Below are 19,855 nucleotides of genomic sequence, written 5' to 3' on the forward strand. Positions count from 1 at the left end.
GAGTAGCTCCTCTACCTCATTTTGGGGGGGGGGGGGGTGAATTAAGAATTATCCTTTAATGTCACTTTAATAACATTTTTAGATATAATCATAACATTCCTTATGTTAGATTCAGTGATGTCATCATTGGGTTTCTGTGCTTCTCTATGCAAAGCAATCAGATCGTGATAGCTGCTGGGAGGGGCCAGCAGGGTGCTGTACGTAGCTTCCCGAAAACATTACAGCACCCTATCTCAGTACTTCTTTCAAGAGCCCTCAGCACTAATATAAGCAGTGGGCTGGCACTTGGGAGGAGTTATGCAAATATCAAAAAGCCTTGATGGGTGGGTGCCAGTCTGGAGTAGTGGGCGTTCCTAGGCAGGCTGTATTTACATGCTAATGCTCACATATGTCATGAGCCTCTGAAGTCTAATGAATAAAAGGGGTGGGTGAGGAATAGTCAGGGTGGAGAGAAAAGTGCTATCTGATGCAGGACATCCTCCAACCAGGAAATGAGGAAGGCTCTGTCTGACTTGCAGCAGCTTCTAATGCACATTGTGAGAAGCTCACAGTGTGCAGTGAAATCAGAGTAAGCAATTTTAGTCCAGGAGAGGAGCCGGTAATACTGTGCAAGCCTGAAGGCAAGGCTGGAGTTCCTCTCTAAACTGCATTGTAAAGGGGATATTGCCAGAGGAGAGAACAGTGCCAAGGTTTTCTGGCTACAAGTTATGAAAAGTGTAATAAATAAAAAAGATGAATGCCCATCATAACCATTCAAATATAGCGATCATTTTATAATATGCAATGTAAAAAAAAAATCAGCATACTGTTGTTGCTATTAGTATTGCTAGTTTATAGTGCTGTCATGTCCTCAGAGCTGTACAAAGTGTTATAAACAAGGTGAGTAATAGAGACACATCCAGATTTCTGTAACAAGGACTGCAAATTTTTTACATAGTGAAACAGACAATGTGATAACACTCTTACAATCCAGATGAATGAGGGGGTATAAACAAAGTAAAAGGTGAAAAAACAGAAAGGGTGACAGTGTTGTCAGATTGTGGAAGAGTAAGAAGTGTTAAATCAATGGCTGCAAAACAATATCAATTCCACGTTACATGTTTGTTTAAAGAGCTGATTCTTAAAGGGAACCAGGCTATAGACAGACATCCATGTATTAACATATTTATAACTAGTAGTGCATAAGCTTAAAAACAAGCTGCTTGTAGAGGAAGAAGGTGATGTGGGCTGATGAGTCACTGCTGAACAGGGAGCAGGTGAAGTTGAGCTGTTGAGTCACTGCTGGAAGAGGGAGAAGGGGGAGCTGAACTTTTGAGTCACTGCTGGGAGCGGGAGAAGGGGGAGCTGCGCTGTTGAGTCACTGCTGGAAGAGGGAGAAGGGGGAGCTGAGCTGTTGAGTCACTGCTGGAAGAGGGAGAAGGGGGAGCTGAGCTGTTGAGTCACTGCTGGAAGAGGGAGAAGGGGGAGCTGAGCTGTTGTCACTGCTTCAAGAGACAGAAGGGGGAGCTGAGCTATTGAATCACTGCTGGCAGATGGAGAAAGGGGAGCTGTGTTGATGAGTCACTGCTAGAATGGAGGAGAAGGGGGAGCTGAGCTTTTGGGTCACTGCTGGGAGAGGGAGAAGGGGGTGCTGAGCTGTTGAGTCACTGCTGCAAGAGACAGAAGGGGGATCTGAGCTGTTGAATCACTGCTGGAAGAAGGAGAAGGGGAGCTGAGCTGTTGAGTCACTGCTGGAAGAGGGAGAAGGTGGAGCTGAGCTGTTGAGTCACTGCTGGAAGAGGGAGAAGGTGGAGCTGTGTTGGTGAGTCACTGCTGGAAGAGGGAGAAGGTGGAGCTGTGTTGGTGAGTCACTGCTGGAAGAGGGAGAAGGTGGAGCTGTGTTGGTGAGTCACTGCTGGAAGAGGGAGAAGGTGGAGCTGTGTTGGTGAGTCACTGCTAGAATGGAGGAGAAGGGGGAGCTGAGTCACTCCTGGGAGCGAGAAGCAGAGTCACTGCTGGAATAGGCAGAAGGGGGCACTGAGCTGCTAAGAAATATACTTGAACAAATGTATTACTTCTGCTGTGAACTTTGAGGTTAAATTACTCCACAGTTTCTGTAACTATACAGATCAGTTATGGCTTATCACTTGTATATAAACGTTTGCAGTTCTGCAATACAATATGATGAGGTGGGTCCTTTGTTATTAACTAATATGACCACGCTGCCTATTTTTTTGTGTATTGCTTTATTTGGTCTTCATTGATGTCTTTCCTTTTTAGGTCCTATGCAAGAAACTGTGAAGGACTTCTGGAGGATGATATGGCAGGAGAACTCAGCCAGTGTGGTCATGGTGACAAATCTGGTGGAGGTCGGAAGGGTAAGGAACAAAAGTCTGAAAAAAAACAATTACAAAAAGCAGCCATCTTATAAGACTGACGAGGGGAACAATTTTATTGGACACTAACACACACTGATAATCAGGAAACTAGGCAATGACACCTCGAAAGAGGCCATGCCAAATTAGTTAAAATGTAACATTTTGGGCCTTGGTTTCTTAGTGAAGAAACATGTGTTGTCCATCTCACCCTATCAGTTTCAAGCTGTCAATTTGACATTGTAAGATAGATAAATTAAAGCTTACGATTGATTGGCCGCACCACTATTTCCATTTGATCTTGGCTGTATAGCTGGATGTCCTTTGTAACTAAATAATACTGTCACATTGAATGTTATGTTGTAACATTACATTTTCCCTAGGTGAAGTGTGTCAGATACTGGCCTGATGACACTGAGGTGTATGGTGACATCAAGGTGGCCCTGATAGAAACAGAGCCATTAGCAGAATACATCATTCGGACGTTCTCTGTGCAGAAGGTAGGTGCCTTTCTTGCTATGGAGAGTTGTGTTTGGGCTTCATTTATCATAGTATTGTCCTGAATCCATCAGCATTGACCTACAGCAGTCAAAAAGATACTCGGCTTCAATCTCCCATGTTACAAAAATAAAATGATTAATAATAATAATTAATACATAACACCAGCCTGCCTTTGTGTGGCCTTACACCCACATCCATCCAATGGTTCAATGAACCTATCATTTTAATATGGTGATCGAAGCTGGTGAATATCAGTTATTATTATAATTATTATTACTAGTTTGATCCAGTTAAACCAAATTGAAGATATATTCCAAGGGTAGCCAAACTTCAGTCTTCCAACTGTGGTGAAACTATGAATTCCATCATGCATTTGCCTCTGAAGTCATGGCTATGGCCTTCAGAGTCTTGCATGCCTTATGGGACTTGTAGTTCCACAGCAGCTGGGGGGCCAACGTTTGGATACCCTGATACAGACAATTAAATATTTTGACTGCTTCTTCAAATGATTGGTTTAAAGATCATTAGTACCGGCATCATTTGAACAATTGGTGTTATTTGTGTCCATTGAAGCACATAATGATCACTTCCACAGCGACAGCTGACAGATTGTAATCAACTTTTGTCATTAAAAGCGATTGAATCGGTGTAGCAAAATTTGCTTTTTTGTTATGTATCAAATGATTCTTTTGACTTGCAGTCGATCAAGTCCGATCAGACTGAACAGACCGTTGAAAATGCAGACAGCCATTGACAGTTATTACCTGTTAGACACTTTGATAAATGCACTTAATCTGGAAGAATGTCTGATGTTAGTTTGATAAATGAGGTCAGTTATGTTCAGGAGACTACTCTTTTTTTCCCCCCCAGAAAGGGTCACATGACATACGGGAGATTCGCCAGTTTCATTTTACCAGTTGGCCGGACCATGGTGTTCCATGCTATGCCACAGGCCTGTTAGGCTTTGTAAGGCAGGTGAAATTTCTCAACCCACCAGATGCTGGACCCATCACTGTGCACTGCAGGTATCAGCTCTCCTGGTGTTGTCATTATCCTCGCTGTTTTGTCGATTTTCATTGAAGGGACCATGTGGTTAGACCATTAATTTCAACAAAAATCTTATCTGATGGAGTGATGAATTGTGAGAATGAAATTTAGTGCAAAATTGTTGCAAAGAAAGTTGCAAATTGTGACCAATTGTCTATCATCATTCAACATACTGTCCCGTACTCTTACCCAAAGCCAGTATAGAAGGGTGCGTGACCAACAATTAAACATTGCGGGATTGCGGTTCAGGTGAGTATAACTTTGTTATTTTAGCTCCCCAGACAAAATGAGCACTTATCCATTGCAGCACAGGAGTAGCCCCACTGTAAGGGTTAAGATTTGATTTGCCTGGAGTTCTGTTTTAAATTAAGGTATGCCTAGAGGTAACTAATTCCACTTTGGTGTGTGGAGACACACCACAAGGCCAGCACAGCACAAAGGCAACTGGAGGCCTCCAATATGTCCCAGCAACCAATAACCATTCTTTTAAAGCAAGGTGCACATTGCCAAAACACTTACCAGCCAGTCAACAAATTAATTCAACACCGTGTATGAATGTCCCAGGAATGAGTGACATAAATATTTTAGAATACTATTATCTCTTATGTCACAGTGATCACAGTTTGTAAGACGTCCTGTGACATCCACTACTTGGCGCACAAGCGCACCTATTATATGCTCCCAAAACATATCTTTTTTTTTCAATTATATATAACACAAATTGGGACATTTCTATGAGATGTCACAAAGAAGGATTTTCCTGTTTCTGATGCACATGTCACATTCTAGAGGAACATGCATTACAAAGTATTGTTTGTTGCTCTAGTAAAAAATGTAATAATCTATGCTGTCGCACCACTGATAGTTTATCGGGTCCTATACTGTATATGCATTTCAATTAGTACGAAAGGCTATGCATTTTTTACCCTAATGCATTCTCTGCATTAAAGGAGAAGTATTGGGAAGGTAAAATGTATTCTTCCCAATACTTAGAAATGGCGAGTGACATGGCAGCTGTCACATGCTGTCTCTATAGATCGAGAGCTGAGCGATCACGTACCTCAGTCTTCCCTCTGCAGTGAACAGTGACTGTCAGTCACCGGTCCCTGCAACGATTCCCCCTCCCCTCTCTCTGATCCTCTAGTGCTCATTGGTGGGACAAATAGGAGAGGAGGTGGGCACAGGTGGCTCTAGCTCTAGAGAGGCAGAGCCAGCTGTCAATCAGGCAGTGGGGTGGATCCCGACAATATTGTCAGGTCTTTCCCAGCTACAGTGTGGCTCTGCACTGCAGTAGCCCACTATTTGCTGAGTTTGGGTTATGTACTCCTGTGGCCCAAAAGAGGACTTAAGCCAAAAAAAGGTTTGGCTTTAGTTCTCTTTTGAGGTAAAAAATGCCCCATTATCTTTCCATGACAGCCCCCCCAGGGATCCCAAATTGCTTTGAGGAAGAAGGAGGCGGGAGCAGGGGTGTGGCTTGCAGAGCGCTGTGTGTTTCAGTGGATGCACGCAGCTTGGCTCAGGTGATGGCCGAGAATGTCTATGCACTGGTGTCTCCTTTACCACCTGATAGGTAAAGGAGAAACCCATAAATAGGAGGAGAAGGCCATGGTTTGAGAACTGAAAAAAAAGTAAATTAAAATGGGAAGTTTTAAATTAAAAAAAAATAAGTTTATTAAATAAGTGTGGATCTTCTGTGCTAAATTTAAAAAAACACACACAAGGGTTTAATATCACTTTCAGGTATGGTTTTTACTTGTAAAAACTTCACTTGTGTAGACATCCAAAAGCTCTGAGACTGTAGCTGAGTGCCGCCATCTTGGATTTGATGCCAGCAGTCACTCACACGTTTTCCCCTGTTTCTTCCTTGGCAGCTACATAAAAGATTATATGAAGGGGAAGGGAGGGGCAGAGGAGCTGGGCCAGCTCAGAAAGTAATTAGACACTCCCAGGAAAGAGGAAGGCGATACGATGTACAAAGAGGGAGGGGCTGTGCTAGGGAATTGATGCTTCCTGGAATAGTCAAATTTGCTAGAAAGTTCAAAGGCACAGTGCAAGTGAATACAATTATTTTTTGGAAAGGAAAACAGTGAACGTATGCTTTGAAAAGCTTACTTATTTACTTTTGAAGTTGGCGACAGGGTCTCTTTATCGTCTGTCTTTCTGTGATCACCACTTGGCACTCACACCTTCTCTTGTGTTGTTTTGCTTCTATGGGACTTTCTTATGCCATCAGATATTGACTGAGCCTTCAAGTCAATAAATTAACCTTTTGAACCCATTTTCATAAAGCAACTGCTTCTGCCAAACATCCCTCACCCCTTGTCTCTAATCCTTCTACATGGATTGTAAATTCTTTGTGGCGGGGTTTGTTTTCCTGTGCTAATCCCTAGTATTTAATTGTTATAGCCACCAAATGTTCTCATTTTTGCATTGCTGGGGAAGATTTCAATATAAATCAATAGATATAATAAAAATGATTCCACTAATACTACCAAAAATAATTCATGCTCAGCATCAGAGCTTCCCAAACTTGTTCCAGCTTGTGGGCAACAATCATCCATAGCCAGCAGTGAGGAGCCACATAAGGGGGTCGATTTAATAAAAGTCACTACGTCTTAGCAAAAGCCAAGTGTTTTGATATTTCATAACAGATGCTATCATCACTTATGGCGGAATGCGCATTAGAATGCAAAGCAAATTTATTTGCTGAGTGCCATTTCAATGAAAAATTGCCATGGCATCATGCTGCATTAACAGCTAGTGATGTACATTGCCTATCAAGCATGTTGTTGTGCCTTACGCATATTTTACAGTTTATTTAGAGTAGTGATTGTTGTAGTTTGCATTAAAAAGGGCACATTTTCTTGAATTTGATGGGTACCAGTACAAGTGAATATCAAGCCTGCGCTAATATTTCTGAATGTATGTAACTCATGCAGACTTGACTTGTGCAGAAAAATTAAAGTGTATCTAAAAAAAAAAATTAAGGGGTGATTTATAAATCTCCCACCCATTCTTGCGTCTAGATGGAGCTGAGGAGCATAAGAATTTCTGATGCTCTTTGACTCCATCTAGTGGTGGGAATGCCATATGAATGCTGAATGAAAGATTTAGAAATTGGCTCTTTAGGGGCGGATCATACCATCTCCAGTGCGTTACGGCACGGTTAGTGGCCAGAATGCCCTGGATCGTATAGTGGAAGCCTCCCTGTGTTCTGGGGCAGGAGGCGGCGTGGCGGTGCCATAAATGTGAAAAATGTCACCAGCACACCGAAGATCCTTTTGGAATCACCAAATGCTCATTTTCTTGAACAAGTTGTCAGAATGGATACAAACGCTTTCGGGACCTCGCAGGGTCCCTTCATCAGGCTTCAGCGTTGACGAATAGGCGTCATTACAAACAACCTTCCCATTACATCGGATTTCCGGTAAGGAGTGCGACAAGAACCTTTCTACTTATGCGGTGCCATTGACTTAACACGCCCCCTCCGCAGTGTGATCGCCAACACCAGAACAAAACATTCTATTCTTTTTTTTTCTTTTAGCCAGTAGTGATTTTCAGCACCACATGATTGGACAGCTCCTGACAGGCTCACTCCAGTCTACAGAGCAGAACAGGGGTAGGCAACCTTGTCACTCAGTTGAACTGCAAGTGCCATGAGGAATTGCAAGACTCTAACAGCCACAGGCATGAGAGGCAGAGGCCTCTGTAGTTTCACTACAGCTTGAGTGCCGAGGTTGCCTACCCTTGTAGATCAAGGGTAAGCAAAACTCCGGCCCTCCAGCTGTGGTGCAGCTACAAATCCCATAATGTATTGAAAATATGTAAGTATTTTTTCAATTTGTTTCTATTTACAAATCCCATATGGTACTGCAAGTCTTTGACAACCACAGGCATTACTTCCAGAGGCAGAGGCATGATCAAATTTGTAGTTTCACAGCAGCTGAAGTGCCAAGGTTGCCTAGCTCTTCTCAAGGGTGTATTTTACACAAAGTGTGCCCTAGGTCCCTAACTGGTTAAAATACCCAAAACCATTATAGCTCCCCTTTCATATGATTTATTTCCTGCAGGAATAACGTGTAATTTTCAGTTTCCTATGCAGAAAAGGATTACAGACATACTGCTCCCCTGCTTAGCACCCTAATCAAAATGGATTGAGAAACTATGTTTTGGAAGGTACACGTTCTTGTTTTGATTGCTTAACAAGACAAACATTCTTTTTAGGAAATAAATATCACATTATAAAGAAAAATCCTTGAAAAACATTTAGTAACAATAATGTTAAATTGTTTGAAAGGATATCAATAAAAATGATATGATACAAAATTACATGAGTTCAATAGCCCTTTGCTTGCTTTTCTGTTTAGGGGAGAACATCATTTATTCATTAGACATTTTTAGGTAGACATTCAGATATTACAAGTAGTTCAAAGCAGAGCACTTGCTGAGAGAATGAAACAAGTAGCATTAGGTGGAATGAAGAGCTACATGTAACTCTCGAACCACAAACTGGGAATCACTATATTATATGAAAAGAAACCAAGTGTCACACTGCTCGGCCAGTTGATAACAAGCGAAAGATCCTTGTCAGGGAGGGGGGTCACTGCAAGGGCACAAAGCAAACAATGTTTCTTGAACTCAGCCCTGCAAGTCAACAAGTCCAATTAAAACTGCTTTGGAAATCATTAAGAAAATAGAGGTCTTAGATATACAGAGGCTCTACAAGTCCTATTTTAACCTGCAGTTGAACCAGCACAAATAGACGCATATCCATCGAGTTCAATCAGCGACATAAAGACACAAATCTATCGAGTTCAACCAGCAACATAAAGACACAAATCCATCGAGTTCAACCAGCAATATAAAGACACCATATCCATCAAGTTAAAACAGTAACATAAAGATGCATGTCAATTGAGCTCAGCCAGTAGCATAAAGATACATTCATCAAGTTCAACCTGCAGCATAGATACATATATCCATCAAGTCTAACCAGCAATATAAAGACACATAATATCCATTCAGTTCAACCAGCAACATAAAGACACATATCCATTGAGTTCAACCAGTAGCATAAAGACACATGCCCATTGAGTTCAACCAGTAGTATAAAGACACATATCCATTGAGTTCAACCAGTAGAATAAAGATACATATCTATCAAGTTCAACCAACAGCATAAAGACACATATCCATTGAGTTCAACCTGCAGCATAGAGACACATATCCATCAAGTTCAACCAGTAGAATAAAGACTCATATTCATTGAATTCAACCAGTAGCATAAAGATACATATCCATCGTGTTCAACCAAGAGAATAAAGACACATATCCATCGAGTTCAACCAGTAGTATAAAGACACATATCCATTGAGTTCAACCAGTAGCATAAAGACACATATCCATTTAGTTCAACCAGTAGCATAAAGACATATATCCATTGAGTTCAACCAATAACTAAAGACACATATCCATCCAGTTCAACCAGTAGCATAAAGACGTACTGTATATCCATTGAGTTCAACCAGTAGCTAAAGACACAAATCCATAAAGTTCAACCAGCAACATAAAGACACATATCCATCCAGTTCAACCAAAAGGGAAAAAAAATAATAAATACCTGCATACTCAAAACCCTAACCCTGTAATTTATCCAGATGAAGGAACACAACCTTCATGGTAAAGCATGGTCCAATATGCTGTAAGAGAAAGGCCTCATTCCTGATCAGATACTCCCAGGATCAACAATCTACTATGTTTTTTCTTCAGTAAGCTGCCTAGAACCTGCTGTGGAAGACTAGTTAGCATTTTCACAGCTCTTACTGTAAAAATATATTTTACATTTGTCATTTGCAAAACTCAAAAAAGATGAAAGAATGTAATGTATGTAAAAAACACGGCAGTTGTTTATGATACATGTTGCTTTAGCAAATGAAATGTCATCTAGTTAGGGTTTTGACCTAGTTTAAGTTCTGTTACATTTTACAGCGCTGGAGCTGGAAGAACTGGCTGCTTCATTGCTATCGACATCATGCTGGACATGGCAGAAAATGAGGGAGTGGTGGATATATTTAACTGTGTGCGAGAACTGAGGGCACAGAGGGTCAACATGGTGCAGACCGAGGTAAGGGAGGGACTCACAATCACTGAGTGCTAATTCTGAACTGCAGTAACATAGTGGAACCAATCATAAATCAATCACTGAGTGCTAGTTCTAAACTGCAATAATCTATTGGAACTATCAGAATCCGTTGTGTGCAGCTCTGATTTCAGCAAATTGACGTGATTGATATTGAATGGTGCACTTAATGTGTATCTAAAGCCAACATTTTGTTAGTTTTTGATATAGTGGTAATGGTATAGAGGGGTTAGGACTGCTGTCAGTTTCCTATTGGTGTCTGTATCCGTGTTGAAGTGCTTCACTCCTCTATTTATCCTGAAAGTAAGAGAAGATCCAAAACCTGTCATTATAATAGAGAGAAAATCTTCTAATGGGGACACTTCAAGTGGGAGCAGCTAAGATATGATTTCCATTCTTTTGGAGAGATCCCATTTCACTTCCTGTTGTGTCCCAAGACAGGAAGTGGAGGAATGTCTCCCCAAAGGGACACATGCAGAGAAAGTAATAAACTGGGTGGGGATTTAACCTCCCCCACTCTATCCAACACTGAAAGAAAAGTTTGGAGTTGTATATATAATTAAAGAATAAAGAATTCTTTACTAAATAAGGCCAAATATCTGCACAATAGGTAAAGATCAGGTAAAGGAAACAAATAAAAACATTTGATTCTAAGATGTGATGGAAGCAGTCAGCAGAGGGGGGTGCTTCTGGCTGTGCACGTTCCGGAGGGGCAGGGGGGTTTGTTGTGTTGGTGGCCTCTGGTTGGTGCATCATCTGGCTTTGAGGAAGTGGGCAGGACGCCGGCCTGAGTGTCCCACCCAGCTCTGGCACCGGTTGCCTGGAGCTTGGCAGGATGTCGGCCAACTGGTGACATCACTGGTTGCCAGGAGCTGGGTGGGACGCCTGCCACAGTGTACCAGGTTGCTAAGAGCTGGGAGGAGAGATGCGTATGGCCTTCACACATTTCCCTGCCCGGCCTTATAGCTACCTGGGGGGCGGCAGACACACTGAAAACATCCTGCTTTGCATTTTTTTGCTCCAATTTTATTGCCCCGTTGGGGCTGATATAATAAAATTGAAGGAATGCATAAAAAAGTAGTTGCCAATAGTGACCATTTAGAATTTTTGTTTTATTTTCCATTTATTAAAAGGTGAAATCTGATTGGCTAATGTTTTACTTTCTTTATTTTCTCTATTTGTTTTCTTTAGTTTTAGGGCCCAGTCACTCCACTTGTGATGCTGTATGGTGTATCAGCAAATCTCACAGCAAATCACATTAAATATGTTGGTGCACTGGAATGCCATTCATTTTGAATGGCACCCCCACAACGTACATGTACTGCAGCCTGCACTATTTGTCCATGCATTGAATTGCATTGTATCCTTTTTTTTCTATGGGCTGCCTAGCGCAGCATGCTGCAATGCGCCTCAACACACAAAACAGCGTGCATTGCAGCACAGTGCAGTATGCTGTGAATGGGCGCTTAGTGAATTGCTATTTTGCTAGAGTAGTTTAGAAGATTAGAGCAAAAAATCATACTGGTTGCTTTGGGCATCATCACAGTTGTCCTTTAGTCAGTACTCATTATTAGGTCTTAGTTGTCTCTTCCACTTAATCACTGTAATTCATTTTGCTAGGAGCAGTATGTATTTGTCCATGACGCCATTCTGGAGGCCTGCCTGTGTGGCAACACTGCCATCCCAGTTTGTGAATTCCGCTCCGTCTACTACAATATTAGTCGTCTGGACCCGCAGACAAACTGCAGTCAAATCAAAGATGAATTTCAGGTATGCCCTACATAGATCTTTGTAAATGTATTTAATACAAGTGGTTTGATGTTTTTATATGAATGATGGGGGGAGCACTATGGATTGGCAACTGGGGGGCAATCATGGACTTGCAGTTCTGAGGTGACCATGAACTGGCAACTCTGGTGCAACTATGTACAGTCAACTCTGGGGCGACCATGGACAGGCATACCTGGGACAATTAAGGACTGCAAACTGTAGGGCAACTATGTACTGGCAGTTCTGAAATGACCCCGGACTGCCAACCCCAGGGGAATCATGGGCTGTCAACTCTGGGTTAACCATAGACTGGCAACTCTGGGGCGACCATGGACTGGCATAACTGGGGCGATCATAGATCACCAATGCTGTAGCAACCATAGACATGGCAACTCTGGGATGACCATTGACTGGCATACCTGAGGCAATAATGGACTGGCAACCGTGGGGGAACCATGGACTTGCAACTCTGGGGCGACCATGGGCTGGCATACCTGGGGTGATTATAGATCAGCAACTCTGGGGCACCCATGGACTGGCAACTCTGAGATGACCCTGGACAGGCATAGCTTGGGCAATAATGGACCAGCAACTCTGGGGTGATCATGGACTGACAACTCTGGGGCAACCATGGACTGGCAACTCTGGTTTGACCATGGATTGGCAACTATGGCATTTGGCATAAAGTCTAATGTGTTTGTGGGCTGCTTGGACATCTTGTTGAACCTATTTTATGCTTTAAAGTGACCCTGCCATTACGTTTTAAAATGTAAAATAGGCACACCTAAAAAAGAAGCAGGTGAATACTTTCGTTTTCCACTGCCTGGTCCCTCAGAATACCACTCCATTCGCAAAAAATCCATGGCTAAAGTCTGAAGGGTTACTGACATTTCTGGGAGTGTTGATCTCCTGGGTCCCCTGCAGTGTTTGGTGCTTCCTCACTCTGACGTCCACGTCACTACTGTGTCTTGCAATGAAGTTGAGATCAGTGGGAGGAATCAATGAACACTGCCGGGGACCCAGGAGACCCTCGTTAATTAAGCCCCTGCAGGAAGCCATTAATTGAGATGCATTTTGGATCCTCAAAATTTAAGACCTTGCATGAAGCCAGTAATCGTGATGCATTGGTGCTTGATGATGATAAATATGAAGTTACAGCATTATCATTATAACATTATCCTGTGCACAGTTTTTTAGGATATGATTTTGCCTACTGAATCTGTGTGCATATTAGAATGTCCGCTTATATAAGCAATGCAAAAATGAGAGATGAGCCAGAGCAGAAACAAAATTGGAACTGCAGCCAAAACAGTTTGAAATCGGAGAAGAGGTGAAGGGCAGCCGCAGAGTTCATCCACAGGTCAGGCATGCTTCAGGAGGCAAATTAGTGCTTTACTAGACCCTAATAAATAAATGCGTCCTAAGAAAAATTAGCCTCACGCTTCAAGGTAAAACGAGGAGAAGCAAGGACACTGCAGAACCAGATATTGACTACAGAGAAGGAAAAAAAATGATTTAGTCAAGCAGTGATATTATTCAGTGGCAAATTTGGTTTCCTTTTTGAGTAAAGCTGTGCTTTAATTTCCCAGACCCTGAACATTGTGACTCCACGAGCAAGGCCAGAAGATTGCAGTATAGGGCTTCTACCCCGGAACCATGACAAGAATCGGGCTCTAGATGTTCTTCCTTTGGATCGGTGCCTTCCCTTCCTCATTTCACTGGACGGAGAGACAAGCAACTACATCAACGCTACACTCATGGATGTACGTACAAAGATAGACAGACAGACAGAGAGAGCGAGTGAGAGAGAGCGAGTGAGAGTGAGTGAGTGAGAGAGCGAGTAAGAGAGCGATAGATAGATAGATAGATAGATAGATAGATAGATAGATAGATAGATAGATAGATAGATAGATAGATAGATAGATAGATAGAGTCCCAAGGACCAAACTCTATTTGTAAGGTAAGGCGTCCCGAGGCTGGGTGTCACCCGGGGGTGAAGACCGGGTGACACCCCGCCGTGACATCATCTTGCATGCGCGTGACGTTGCCATCTTGGTGATGGATGCTGGCAGAGAGATGAGAGGGCGTGACTGTCAGTCATTTTGGTGTCACCCCTCCAATGGTGGCACCTGGGTCCGGGACGCACCCCCCTTGTGACGCCGCTGGAGGTACTCATAGATCATGCAGCGGAGATAAGTGACTTATTTCTGCTGCAAGACCATGAATGCCTACTGTACTTTGAATTTATATAGATATTACTAGATTGTAAGCTCTCATTAGCAGGGCTCTCCCAACCCTCCTGTATTTAAATTGTATTGTAACTGTACTGTCTCCCTCCAATATGTAAAGCACTGCACAAACTGTTGGCGCTATATAAATCCTATAAAATGATAATAATGTAGACATTGCCAGCAATCCGTGCATGTTAAGGCCTAGTTCTGTATCAGTGTAGGTGTATATCAGGAACTGTGCATTCCTGTCTGTCATTTGCCACTGTCTGATCAGTCACAGGAACCATCCTGATTGTCACACTCCGGGGGTCGGCCCTGATCTCTCAGCTTGTGTCGGAGATCTGACAGCTCTGCGCTGCAAAAGGAATATTTTCCAGATAATCCTGTCTCACACACAAGACTGACAGATTATGTGATCTGATGCAGCAGAATAAACTGTGCATTAGCCGCTCTGCAGTATAAACCCTCTAATGTCGTTGGCTGACAGCGGCTCTGTGAAAAACTGTGACACATACAAAGTGGTCTCCTTCTCCGTACTATCAAACAGTCGTAGAAAGGCCATATAAGTAGCACATGTCCTCTATGGGTCGCCTCTTGCCGAGGAACCTTCTCTCTTTTCACACTTTTCTTTGAAGATCACATGATAAGTCTTCTGACAGTCCGCTTGGTTTTTCTAGAGCCATAAAAAGCCGGCAGCGTTCTTGGTCACACAACACCCGTTACCCAACACTGTGCCAGATTTCTGGAGGATGGTCTTTGACTATAACTGCACTTCAATTGTTATGCTGAATGAAATGGATGCTGCACAGGTAAAATCTCCAGCCAATCAACTTTTTCTATTGTTAAAGTGTATATAAGTATATAAACCCTAACAGAGAATTTATTTTACTTTCTCCCTATGAGTCTTTTCAATGTATCATTGGAAGCATTTTCTCATATGTTTTTTTAAGTGCAAAAATAGCTAATAAACCTGCCAATAAATCCATTGCTGTCCTGTGCACCCTTCAGTGTAATCTCAAACAATGTTATCAGGAAGTATATTAGGACTACAGAACATCTGCCCACTATTCATGTACTAGGGGGACAATGCTGCTCCTCCATATATACAGTGCAGTGTTCTCACCTTAGCATAGGAAGTTTGTAGCTGTCAGGATTACTTAAAAAAAAAAAGGGATAAAAGCCTGAATGAACAAAAATTATTCAGCCACCACATCTCAAGTCTGGTAAGCTGCAATTTATTACATTTTTGTTTTGGGGTTTGGATACACTTGAGTCATTTTAATGAAGGGGCAAACGGGGGATTTACCCCAGTCACAGTAGAGAGGAAACTCTTGGGACTTGCAAGCAGAGATTGAATTGTGGGTCTGTAAAGAAGCCTATCACTTTGAAGAGATAGGCCCATGGTGTTCTTGGAAGCCCAAAAAACACTTGAATTAAGGAGAAGACAATTAAATCAGACCTAACTTACAACCCTGTCCCCTGTATTTTCTAACCTGTTAGCAGCTATGGGATCTCACTATCTCCTAGTCCTAGAACAGAGCAGCAGTGGAAAAAGGGGCTTATATAATATTTAATGATACTGATTAAGCAGTGCTAGACAGCCAGTGGATAACATAGCTGATATTTAAAGACCATCTGTACTTTTCTGACAACTATGCTGTAAGACCAGGAAGGAAAAACATTAAAGTAGTCAAGGGAATTAGTATAAGAAGATGTTACCAGCCTGTCTTTTTTTGTGTATGTGTATGGAAAGTCTGCCTATAATTTATTTTTAGCAAAAAAAAGTACAAATAGAACAAGTCAACCACAGGCTTCATAGTAAAATCCTCCCAAACCATCCCCAACTGTGACCCTCATGAGATAATTTTAGTTAACACTATAGCAGTGCCTGTTCATGCCATCTGGCATCTCAAAGAAGGCTTTAGACAAGAAGGGCTACGGATGCAAGGAATTCTTCATGGGCTCCATTGTCACCGAACCCTATAGCAGTCATCTGAACTATTACAGCAGCATTTGCAGTACCTGAGAATTCCCCATTAGGATAAAGCTCTGTTTTACAAACTCAAATGTGCCAGAAAGGTGAGGTTGGACTTTAAAGTAGAAGTGTGGCCAGAGCAAAAATAGTTAAATAATTTACATATTAATAAAGCAGTAAATGAGCTTTAAAACAGCTCATTGACCTCTGTAGCTGCAGGCACCATGCAGCAATTCATCCTGAAAGTTTACAGCAAAAACACTTTACCTTGCATTTCAGTAAAAGTGTTTCTGCGTGAACTTCTAAAATAAATTGTTCCGCAGTGCTGCAGCTGCCTGCAAAGATCAGTGAAGGTTTGGTTCAAAGCTCATATACTGCTGCTAATGAATATATAAATTTTTGAATGCCCATAACATGTTCACAGTTCTACATTAAACGCCATTTTTTTGTAAAGTAAGGCAAGCCAGAAACTCCTCAAATTCATATATGCTACTTACAAGTAACCATGTTCCATCCTTATTCAAGTTTGTGTACCATCCGTTGTGGTCCCTGGCTGTAAATAGACTACAGACATAATTGTGCCTGTTGAATGCAATATTTGTGTACTGCGATGCATTGAAAGGACATTCCAAAGACACTGCTGCATTCTACAAGATACCCATAGAAAACATGGATGATGCTCACTTTGGCAGGTGTAATAGGAAAGAATACAATTGGGGCTGTGCATGCAATATGCACCGAAAAGTCGTTTAATATTCTCAGCACATGCTACTAACCACATGATCTCCTGAGCAAATGGCAAAAGGAGGACAAACGTTTTTGGCAGCAAATGCTTGCCAGTTTCTCCAGTAAAATCCCCTGATACTACACTGACAGGTTCTCTTCAACGAAGACAAAGAATAAGGCTGGAACTGGCATTTTAAACACAATTAAGTGATGTGGTTTTGACAGGTTTTCTTTAAAATCTCCTCTAGTTAATATTTCCATTCTACCTTAGTAGTAGTTTTAAGTAGCGCGGCTATTCTTCCGGCATGCCGGTGGGGGACTTATTTCCCTCTCGCTGAACAGCTGCCCGTCCCACATCTTTGCATGTAATTTCATCAAACTGTTATTTCTCTCTCCATGTGATTATAGCACTCGGCATGTTGGACTGTTTCTATGATTGCTGATTATATGCCCTGCATCTTATTATTATTCCTATTCCTTTGTTATTCTATCAGAGTTTTTGTTTCACCCAGCGTGCTGCTATATTGCATTGCGCTATCTTGCTCAGCTATGCATGTATATTGATATTATCAGAGTGTTGTGTTCTTTTCCTAGCTGTGTCTCCAGTATTGGCCAGAGAAGACCTCCTGTTGCTATGGGCCAGTGCAGGTGGAGTTTGTATCGGCTGACATTGATGAGGACACCATTAGCCGAATATTTCGTATCTGTAACATGGCACGGGTAAGGAGGCTATAAGTCACAACAATGGTGGCAGGCATCCCTAAAGGTGGGTTTTCTGAACGTTTCTTTGTTTCAGCCTCAAGACGGGTATCGCATAGTACAGCACCTTCAGTACATTGGCTGGCCGGCCTACAGAGAAACCCCTCCTTCGAAACGCTCCATATTGAAGGTTGTGCAGAGGCTGGAGAAGTGGCAAGAGCAGTATGATGGAAGAGAAGGCAGAACAGTTGTCCACTGCTTGTAAGTATATTAGAGATCGGGCCCAAAGTTAAGGAAGGACTGGGAAACTTTGGCCAGGGGAGCAGACACAACCAAATGGTCCTTTCATGTTAGGGACAGTTTCCTGTTAGCTAAAGAAAGGGCCATGGTGCCTCAGTGATTGGTGAGCATGGTGGAAGGAGGGTGATCCTAAAGGACATGGTTTATTGTGACAAACCTTTTCCAGCATCCTTTTTAGCAGCTCTTGACCTTTGGTCCCACGACACACACAAGACAGAACTTTGAGAAGAAATCTATATAATGACCATCATGTATCACTGCTGATGTTGTAATGGTGAAATATCCCCACTATAGACCATCAACCCCAAATATCCTATAAGTAGTAATGGCCTAGGGGTAAACTGCCTCAGAGCTTCTTATGCTTAGATGGAAAGTCTGGTAACTCTGACCCTTGCCACAAAGGCTGTGGTAGCTGAGAACAGAAGTTTACCATTAGGCTAAATGCAGTGGTGATGTCATTGCAGGTACAGCACAGTTACATTATAATGGTCAGCTTGTGACTTTGGGCTTATGTACATGAGGCCTGTGACATGGACATGAGGCCTGTGACATTCACTGTGGCCTCATGTCTTAAAGTGGCAGTTAGAAGCCCTCTACTTTTCCTCAAGGTCAGCAATCAGATTAAAATCTGTCCCGAAAAATTATTCTCAGAGTCTGAATTTGGCTGTAGGCAGTAGGGAAAACAGTTATTTAAGGCCCATTCTGCCCAGAACAAAATAGAAATCCAACAGCCCCTCATAATGGCCACAGCAGGTGTGCATAAAATGTCAGCTGGTCTAGCACTCTAGCATCTACCAAAACCTTAAATATCAGTTTTTGGTTGACAGACCCTCTAATACTGGTATTTTGATACATGGGTCACATAGTGTGACCTTTGCAAGCACAGCTGTAATCTCTATGATAAAAAGATGCTCAATTTATTGATATACTGCATAGTGAGCTGTGCATTAGAAAGCAATACATGAAATGTTCCTCAATTCAGACAAATAATCCTCAGCTGTAATTAATGATACATTGCATTACAGTGTATCTACCACAAGACAGAATGCAGATAGAACAATGCCTATACAAAACAAATCCCAAAGTGCTATTTATTTAAAGGATAATCTACATTTCGCCAGCCGACATGCTTGTTCTGTCAGCTCATTACTCTGCAGGTAGCTCAGCCACTACCAAAGACTTGTATGAAGCTGACAGTTAATTCTGGCTGCCCACAGAGTAATGTGTTGTGAACAGAAGCATGTGTAACTTTATGTATGAATATTTCTGATTAAGGTAACCAAGGTAAGTGTAATGCACATAATTACACCTACCTACTTCCCATCTTTCAATCTATACAACCTAGCCCACCCCTCCTCAGATATAACCTCACCTCACAATCATACTTGTAGCCACTGCTGTTTGTTTACATGCCAACCAGCTTACTTTCAGTGTGATGACCATACCTGTGTAGTACCTACCCATAGGATTCAATGGGGCCCTGTCCCAGGTATCTCCTGCCTTCTGAGACAGCCCCATAGAACCCCATGAGAAGTTACTGTTCAGGCGAAGCCAGCACAATAAAGATTAGCAGGCCGCTAGGTGTACTTATTAAGTGCCAATCCACCCAAAGTGATCTTTCAGTTATGGCTAGACATTAGCAGGTCAAATAGATGACTTTATAGATCTTAAAGGGTCAGTGGAAAGATCTCTGGACCTGAGTTGCTAGTGACAATGACCTGCCATAACCATTATAATGGAGATTCCACTCAAGCTTTCTAAAACTGGCCATATACCTGTAGATTATCTGCAGATTTTCTATGGTCAGATGGAAAAAGTGCAACAGATTCCTCCATCTACGATAAACTGTGTGGATGGAGGAATCTCCCACTGGGCCAAGCTTCAGTATCTTGCTAGTCGACCCCGCTGGCTGTCAAGATACCTGAACAATCTGATTGGATGCAGCATTGTTTAGGCCAGCTTAGGGCTGATTATTTTCTTGCTGCACCAAGGAGTGAATTTACAAGGCTTGAGTGAGGCTTTAATATCTGGAATTTTCTGAAAGGAGATATGACAAGCTAGCTGGTGAGCCCTCTAGAGTCTATGCATGATCCAAATGTCAATAGTGAGTGGA

General features: G+C 42.2%; 1 protein-coding gene across 8 annotated transcripts in view; it reads left to right on the top strand.

Moving 5' to 3' along the window:
- Window positions 1-19,855, top strand: part of PTPRT (protein tyrosine phosphatase, receptor type T) — a 301,471-nt gene that overhangs the window by 277,137 nt on the left and 4,479 nt on the right. For 7 of the 8 annotated variants that reach the window (XM_018562607.1, XM_018562610.1, XM_018562613.1 and 4 more), the window contains 9 exons: window positions 2,260-2,357; window positions 2,738-2,854; window positions 3,726-3,880; window positions 9,891-10,026; window positions 11,662-11,811; window positions 13,401-13,574; window positions 14,720-14,851; window positions 17,338-17,463; window positions 17,540-17,703. In XM_018562607.1, the coding sequence (XP_018418109.1) occupies window positions 2,260-2,357; window positions 2,738-2,854; window positions 3,726-3,880; window positions 9,891-10,026; window positions 11,662-11,811; window positions 13,401-13,574; window positions 14,720-14,851; window positions 17,338-17,463; window positions 17,540-17,703 (1,252 nt within the window). The remainder of the gene's footprint in view (window positions 1-2,259; window positions 2,358-2,737; window positions 2,855-3,725; window positions 3,881-9,890; window positions 10,027-11,661; window positions 11,812-13,400; window positions 13,575-14,719; window positions 14,852-17,337; window positions 17,464-17,539; window positions 17,704-19,855) is intronic. The other variant, XM_018562609.1, reaches the window with a different exon arrangement.

This window comes from Nanorana parkeri, unplaced genomic scaffold, assembly GCF_000935625.1.
Source record: "Nanorana parkeri isolate BGI_ZX_2015 unplaced genomic scaffold, ASM93562v1 scaffold587, whole genome shotgun sequence".
In the NCBI taxonomy this organism is placed as follows: Eukaryota; Metazoa; Chordata; class Amphibia; order Anura; family Dicroglossidae; genus Nanorana; species Nanorana parkeri.